This window comes from Eretmochelys imbricata, chromosome 9 (assembly GCF_965152235.1).
Source record: "Eretmochelys imbricata isolate rEreImb1 chromosome 9, rEreImb1.hap1, whole genome shotgun sequence".
Lineage (NCBI taxonomy): Eukaryota > Metazoa > Chordata > Testudines > Cheloniidae > Eretmochelys > Eretmochelys imbricata.
The window spans coordinates 27233731-27242539 of NC_135580.1; the positions used below are offsets into that span (position 1 = coordinate 27233731).

Genomic DNA, 8809 nt, shown 5'->3' on the forward strand with positions numbered 1-8809 from the left:
TCCCCCAACATGCTTCAATCACCTTCCCCCACCTGCTGGCCAACCATGAAAGGTGAATTTAGGGATACAACCCTTCCTGGCTCCACCCCATAGTGACACGTGCTCTGCTCCCCCTTCCAGGTGACACAAGCTGACACTCCTGCAGTGGTGGCATGGGGAGAAGAGCTCCAGCTTTGTTCAAGGTGCCAAATCATTCCCTCAAAAATGGACCATATTGTAACAAAAGCTAAATTAAGAAACCACCATATCTTGCACAGATCCTAGGCCACCATGGACATTCTGCCAGCTATCAACTGTAAGGAAAACCATGCCTCACTGCAATGTAGCTAGAATAAGTCTCCTGATTTAGGAGCAAGAAGGTGACACAAAATCAAGTGTGTCATTGTCACTTTGTGGATTACATATAGATTAAATTAATTGTGATTCAGTGCAATGTTAAGAGCCATGTTGACTGGTTAAGAAAGAAGAAATGTGGGTTACTCACCCTGGGCCAAGTTCCTTTTTCCCTTCCAGAGTGAAACTCCTTTGGTAACCTTGGGGTATTCCTTCTCATTGACTTAATGAATCATTCCCTTTCCTCCACTCCACATTGCCAATACTCCCTCAGTTGCCTAGACTGCCTCAGACTGAGTTTTGGAGGGTAAAATGACAAAATATCAATATGCTCTTTAGGGAAGAAGAGAAGGAATGATCTACTACATGAGTGTCACTCAGAAAGGGAAAAAAGATTCCTGCTATGAAGCGTAGCTGATAATTCCCTCTCTCTTCCTTAATCCATCAGTGACTTTTCAGTAGCTTTACCAAAGCGAAGGAGGACGAAGAGAAAGACTGATGAAAAGATATCTATAAGAAGTTAGAAGAATAGATATTGCACATTGTATTTCATAATGATTCCAAAATCCAAGATACTACTTAAATTCACTCATTATGATATGGCTAACCCTGTTATAGAGTCTCAGACCTTGAGGATGACAGTTTTCAATGTCTGAATTAGATAAGGGTCAGAATTAAATCTGAACAACCTTGAACATGGAAAGTTTATCATCTGCCCTTGAATTCTGACTGAATTCTTGATTAAGTGTTCTTAATAGGAGTCAAACCAGAACTCCATATCTCAACCATTCTGATTTTGAGGGAACTGGGGTTGAAATCCAGATGTAAAATTCAGGCTCTTCTCTACCTGCATTATGGGGTTTGCAGAACAGATAATTAAGAAAAACAAGTCCAACAAGGAAATCCAATGCTATTTTTGGATGGAAGGAATAGTTTTAACATTTGCCTATTGTTAGAGATCCTAAGAAAAGGAAGTAATGGTGAGAAGAAAAAACTAATCTTTATGAGAAAGCTGATCTCTAAATGAAGTCCAAACACTGAAGAACTCTTCAACGCCATACCAAAATGCAAGGATAAAGGAGACAATTATTGTTTGTCATAAAGGACAATAGTAAAGGGAATCATCACATAGAAGATCTTTCAGTTCTGTCCTAGAAGAGGTATGCTTGATTTGGAGTGAAAATCCTAGGACCAAATTTGGAGTGTCAAAGGATAATTTTAATGAGATGGGAAAAACCAGTGTTTTGTCCCACAAAATCTAACACTTTTGGCAACTCTTCTTCTTTTAATAATGTAATTTGAGTTTAGTGTGTCCTTTGTGGATGCTGAAATGATCATTGTAACAGTGATCTTTCAATAGCAGTCCTTCAATGTTTTGTCACCTGGAGGATCCAGACTCTCAGGTGGGGCATAAAGGGCAGGGCACACAGAGGATGATGTCTGTGTGCAGGAGGTTGAAAAGGTGCATGGTATAGGATCTGCTCTTCCAATGCAAATACACAACTGTGGCTATGGGTAATACAGAGAAGGTTCTTTGAAAGCCACCTGCCTTTCTTTTTTGCTCTCACATTGATCCCTACGGTAGCTGAACAATTAAAAAGAGAAAGAAGCCATATCCGCATTACAAGCTGAGGTGAGATTCTCCTGCTTGTGTACACGTATTCGGGCTAGCTCTCATTGAGCTAGCCTAAGTATAAATAGTAGTGTGGCCACAGTAGCATGGCAGTGCAGAATACGTGCCCATCGGTTTCAGAAAGGTTTTTACTCAGCATGGCTGAGCCATGCCTCTGCTGCTGCTACCCGTGCTGCTGCAGGTATGCTGTTATTTATATGCACACTAGTGGGATGAAAGCGAACATGAGTATGTGTACACAAGCAGGGGAATCACACCCCTAGCTCGTAGCAAAGACCTAGCCGGCTGGGGGGGGGGGGGGGGGGAGAGAGAGAGAGAGAAGGTAAAAACAGAGGCAGAAACAGACAAGAGAGAGAAACCGGACAAAGAAAAAGATGGTGGCGAAGTGCCAGGAGAGAAAAGGAAAAGGTCCCTATCATTATCCAGCCTATTGCAAGGATGCATCACCAGAAAAGGCTGGGAACCACTTTGATAGTCCCTTGAAGCCTTCTGTTCAAGAACTAGTCATTATCTTGAAAGCCTGAGCTGACAGGAACGTCAGTCTATTTTCTTCTCAGTTGCCACAGGTACTTTCCATTTAGAGACCAGATACCATGGAACATAGGAAATGCCAGACTAGTATCCTGTCTCAACATCAGCCAGCACTAGATGCTTCAGAGAAGGTACAAGAAGCCCCAGAGCAGGCAGCTGTGGGATAATGTGACCCACATGCAGGTGTCATCCTAATCCTAATAGTTAGAGAATGGTTTAAACGCTGACGGATGAGATTTTATTTCTTTTCCAAAATTCTTCTTTAATGAATTAGCTATAACAAATCTGGATGTTCTTGTTATCCATTTAAATGTCCAATGCCTCTTTTAAACTTACTAAGTACTTGGCCTCAACAGCATCCTGTGGCTAGGAGTTCCATAATTCAATTAATTAATAATATAGTTCATCTGGGGAAGGAATTGATCTGGTACTGAACATTCCTTGACAATGAGGATACTATCAGGGTGTGATGATGATTGTGCTGAGATAGCAATCCAGTGTCAGAATCATGTAAGCCTACACCTGCAGTATGCCATTTGTTATCAATCCTTGTAATGTTATGCAAACCAGTCTGATGCAGTCTAGGTGAACGGAAACCCACTCAAAAAAACAGTGCAATATCGAAGCGGTGAGATAGAGGAAATCTGTAAATGAAGAAAATACCAAAAGATACAAAGGGAGCCAAAAAAGAAGGAAGGAAGGAAAACATGCACATAAACAGCCCCAGCCAGCTCTAATAATATCTCAGATACTTCATTTCACTCCACCACTAACAGCAACTTCAACTACTTACATAGTTCTATTTCTGAATCAATTTCTCTTACCTTCCTGCATCTTGGTGCCCCATACATACATTCATTAGTGCATTACAGACAAAGCTGTAGCGATTGGCTGCATTGTCATTGAGGATCTTGCCTAGCATTGAGTAGTTGATGCTGTGAGCAGAGGGATTCTCGATAAAATCCAACATGAACTCTGGATCCCATAACAAGTTGGAGTTTGAGGGCTGTACGTTGCTGTATATGGTTTGCTTTACCTTTGAACAGGCGCTACTAAGGGTTAAAAACAGAAGGAGACACAAAATTATTATTCACTTCTCCTGGGTTGTTGAAATATTTATGCGGATTAAAACAAAATGGTTACCAACTACTACTCGCAGAGCTAGTAGATATATTGTTAAATCCCAGAAAATATATATTTCTCTAGAAGGCACTGGAGCACACAAGCATGGGTGGCGGGTATCATAGGCTGGGGGAGGCTGTGCTTCAGCAAACAGTGAGGCGTGGCCTCGCGCATGCTCCACCCCCAGATACGCTCCTGCTTCCAGCTTGGCCTGGCTCCAGTCTCCCTGTGGGTTGGCGCTCCCAGCACTCCGGGGCTGGGGCCACACCGCCCACCCTCCCAGCACTCCGGGGCTGCGGGAGAAGGCTTGGGAAACTCCGGGGCTGGGGGCACTAGCCTGGGGTGGGGGCCAGCAGCAGCAGTAGGGGGGCCTCTGGGCTCTGGGGGTGAGGAGGTGGAAGGGGCGGGGCCTCTGGCAGAAGGAGCAGGGCTATGAGCTAGCCTCCTCCAGCCAGCGGTTCACATGTCGCCCATGCACACAAGCAAATTCACCCTATTTGGATTACTCTTCTGTACACTGTTTCAGAAAGCTGTGGTGTTTTTACAGAGAGTCTGACAAACCCAGGTAGCACACAGCCCTTTTGACTAACGTTTTCCTGCAATTAATATAAACTGACAAGTTCCCATACCAGCTTTGTGATATGTTTATTCAAAGCCTGAGCAGCAGATGTATCAGAAAGCATTCACCGTTTTTGGCAAGGATTTCATGTAGTACAACATGCCTTGTAAACATATGCTGATGCTGCTTCAGAAGACTGATATTCCACCTTTACATTTCACGACATACTGAATGAACTGGAACATGCATGGGGGTGAGAGGTTAATTAAGTGCCAAGAAATATCAAGATCCTACCTAAATTCTTTTTAAAATATAAAACCTCAACACCTTAAAAAGACTATATATTTGACAATAACTTTTTAATTATTGACACAGTGAACTGGATATCATCTATGATTTCTTGGCTGACAGAATCAAAAAATAAAAGAGGATATGAGAATGTCATGTTTTTATGACATTAACAATAAACACAAAAGAAAGAGAGAAAGTCTAGGCTGGGATATTAACATGTGACTCCATATTTAAGGCCTTATTTACACGAGTAAATTTTACTAAATTCAGAAATCAATTTAAGAGTTTCTTATGTCAATTTAGTGTAATCTGAATCTGATGACATAAAACACTCAAATCAATTAAAGTCTACACAGGGGTTGCACTGATCTAACTAAATTGGTATAACTTTGGTGAAACTACAATGTATGGATAGGATCTAACACAAGTTGGGGAAGAAGTATTATTGGGTCAGAAATGTAGTTTTCACCTCAGAGATGGCTGTAATCACCAAGGAAATGGAGATCAGACATTGAGATCAAACACAGCAAATCCCTCAGGGTATGTCTTCAATGCAAAGTTATCAAGGCTCTTATTCGGGTGTTGCCCCTAACCCCCATCCTGTATATACACAAAAACCTGACCCAAGTTTAGTGTTTTCCCAGGCTAGCTAGCTTATGTGGGGCTAAAGGCTGGGTGAGGTTATTACTCAGGCTGCTAACCCAGCCACTTTGCAGTGAGGATGTGGCTAAACTACTGGAGTGCTGATAGTCCTCCAGTGCCTTCCCATAATTCCTCCACATGCCCAGAAGGACAGACAAGTTGTCCCGTAATTTACTGGAAAGAATCACAGAGTGGCTTAGCTTAATGCAGCAGCACAAAGAACCATGGGATATGCCCCCAGAACTCCTAGCGACACACATATGGGTGAGTACAGCACCAGTGAGGACACAGTAGTGTGGGTATGGCTCCTCACAGCCGGGGTAGGCTAACCCAGGGTGCAACCACCTAGGTTAACTCCGCAATGAAGGCATATCTGCAGAGGCAGGAATTTTCTAATGGTCTGAACATTTAATTTCTCCTGCAAATAAGGTTTTTGTCTGCCTACCAGAGGCTGGGTGTAGTTTACTACTGTTTAGCTCCAATTTAATTTTAAACTCCATTTTCCAACAAACTTGTTTTCATTTAATATATTTTAGGTCGTAAATTATTCTTGGGATTTTCACTGTGGTCCATTCTCAAAGACCAGGAAGAGGAGTTTCTGACCTCTGGTGAGAGGCAGAAAGGCACTGAATCTGAGACCATGTCTACACTACAGGTGTTACAGTGGAACCGATATGCCACTGCAGCTATGCCACTAGTGCCATAGCTTAGACACATCCTATAGTGATGGAAGGGGTTTTTCTGTGTGAATTTTTCACATCACTGAGTGCCATAGGTATATGTTGACCTCAGGCTGGGAAGACAGATGCACTGGGAGAGAGAGGTGGCTACTAGAAACAAGAAACCATCAGTAACAATTTTTTGTGGATTTTTGCCTTTTTTATCTTGAAATACATCACTACCTCTTCCACAGCCAGAAGCAGTTTAAATGGTCATTGCTCTATGTGTCTATGGTGTTAAATGGTATCGTACGGAGACGAGCTCCATTAGTCTTTTGGTTTATCAGTTGCTGTCATCTCCATCAGTGCAAATGGGATCCACAATAGGAAATCCAGACCTCTGGCATCACACAGTCACATTATTCAAAGTATTCTCTAATCATAGGGAAACCAATGAAAAGAAAGGACGAGAGTAGCTAAATTTGTCTTTTAAAATAAAATACAAAAAAGTATCAAAAATCAAGCTTGGACTTGGACTTTCAGAAAGTCTTTGAAAAGGTCCCTCACCAAAGGCTCTTAAGCAAACTAAGCAGTGATGGGATAAGAGGGAAAGTCCTATGACAGATCAATAACAGGTTTAAAAGATAGGAAACAAAAGGGTAGGAATAAATGGCCAGCTTTCAAAATGGAGAGAGGTAAATAGCAGTGTTACCCGGGTATCTGGGCTAGAACCAGTGTTGTTCAACATATTAATAAATGATCTGGACAAAGGGGTAAAACAGTGAGGTGGCAAAGTTTGTAGACAATACAAAACTACTTCAAGACAGCCTAAATCCAAAGCAGACTAGAAAGACTTAAAAAGGGCAACAAAATGGCAAATTTCAGAGTAACAGCCGTGTTAGTCTGAATTCGCAAAAAGAAAAGGAGTACTTGTGGCACCTTAGAGACTAACCAATTTATTTGAGCATGAGCTTTCGTGAGCTACAGCTCACTTCATCATGCTCAAATAAATTGGTTAGTCTCTAAGGTGCCACAAGTACTCCTTTTCAAAATGGCAAATGAAATTCACTATTGATAAGTGTAAAGTAATGCACATTGGAAAACATAATCCCAACCATATATACAAAATGATGGGGTCTAAATTAGCTGTTACCACTCAAGAAAGATCTTGGAGCATTGTGGATAGTTCTCTGAAAATATCCGCTCAACATGCAGTGGCAGTCAAAAAAGCAAACAGAATGTTAAGAACCATCAGGAAAGGGATAGATAAAAAAACAGAAAATATCATAATGCCACAATCTAAATCCTTGGTACACCCACCAATTGAATACTGGGTGCAGTTCTGGTCACCCCATCTTGAAAAAGATATATTAGAATGGGAAAAGGTACAGAGAAGGCCAACAAAAATGATCTGGGTTATGGAATAGCTTCCATATGAGCTATTCCATAACCCTAAGGAGAGACTAAAAAGACTAGGACTTTTCAACTTGTAAAAGAGGCAACTAAGGGGGGATATCATAGAAGATTATAAAATCATAAATGGCAAGGAGAAAATGAATAAGGAAGTGTTATTTACCCCTTCACATAAAACAAGAACCAGGGGTCACCCAATGAAATTAATAGGCGGCCAGTTTAAAACAAACATAAGGAAGTACTTCTTCACACAATGTACAGTCAACTTGTAGAACTCATTGGCAGCGGATGTTGTGAAGGTCAAAACTATAACTGGGTTAAAAAAAGAATTAGATACATTCATGGTGGATAGGTCCACCAATGGCTATTAACAAAGATGGTCAGGGATACAATCCCATGCTCTGGGCTTGCAGTCCCTAAATTTCTGACTGCCAGATACTGGGACTGGATGACAGGGGATGGATCACTTGATGGTTGCCCTGTTCTGCTCATTCCCTTTGAAGAATCTGGCACTGGTCACTGTTGGATGAGAGGATACTGGGCTAGGTGGACCATTGGTCTGACCCAGTATGGCCATTCTTATGTTCTTAAGTGGACAAAAATTATCCTTCATGCAACTACCCTGAAGTCAGTAGTTCAACAAGGGATGCAGTTGGCTTGTAATTATTAAGACACCAAAGGAATATGAACACCGCAGAAACAACTGTGAAGTCAATCTTTTCTCTCTTCCCTTAAGCTTTTGAGGAGAAAGTGGGCTGAGAGCTGCAGTGGTTATTTACATGTGCATCCTTTTTGTATTATTTTGTGTATTTTATCCAATGGAATAGCTCAAAGTAGCTGTACATGTAATGAATGAATTAATTAATTAATCAATGAATCAGCACTATAACTTTGGCACACATTTTGCTGAAGCAAAGTAATGAGACCGGAGTTTTATGTAGTTTGGAGCCAAAAGTATACCACCAGAGGTACTGGATAATCCAGACCCTGCAGAACCAGCTACTCCTTTGGTATGTAAAGGAAGGAAGTGCCTGTTGCTGAAGATGCTGAATGTCAATTCCACTTACTTCAGTACTTATTTGATAAAACCTCTCTCCATCATCTCTGTTTTCCTCTCAATTTGTAAAATCAGCCTTTGTACCTGCGTCCACATTTAACTTCACTGAAGCCTACAGAACTTTGCTGCTCACCATACTTCTACTTCCATACAACTCATTGTTTAGAAGGTAAAAAAGCTCTCATGACTTTCACCTGAAAATCTGGCTTTTTTTTTTCTTCAATACTAACAAAACTCCTCTCCTTGAGATAAATAGCTTACCGTTCCTGAAATGGGGCTTCTTATTCCACATTTCTAATCATTTGCATGCTGCTTAAAGATTGAAGGCTAGATTACGTCTTAAAGACCCAGTTATATGTTGGCAGGTTGGGGCCCACTTTGCAGAAGGATCCTCAGAAAGACTCAGCCAGAATTCCTCCTGAGACTTGGGGGAAGGACACACTGCAGCCTTAGCTCTACCACCCATTAAAAATGTAGGCTGCATGTGTTCCTCTTGAGCCTGGCCAGTTACACTGGATATGGTCCTCATCTCACCCTGCCCCTTTAAAGAATCCAGTACTGTTGGAATT

General features: G+C 41.5%; 1 protein-coding gene across 1 annotated transcript in view; it reads right to left on the reverse strand.

Annotated features, from left to right (window-relative positions):
* Positions 1 to 8809, reverse strand: part of MED12L (mediator complex subunit 12L) — a 326616-nt gene that overhangs the window by 83656 nt on the left and 234151 nt on the right. Inside the window, exon 21 of the mRNA XM_077826177.1 lies at positions 3322 to 3549. Coding sequence (XP_077682303.1) covers positions 3322 to 3549 — 228 coding nt within the window. The remainder of the gene's footprint in view (positions 1 to 3321; positions 3550 to 8809) is intronic.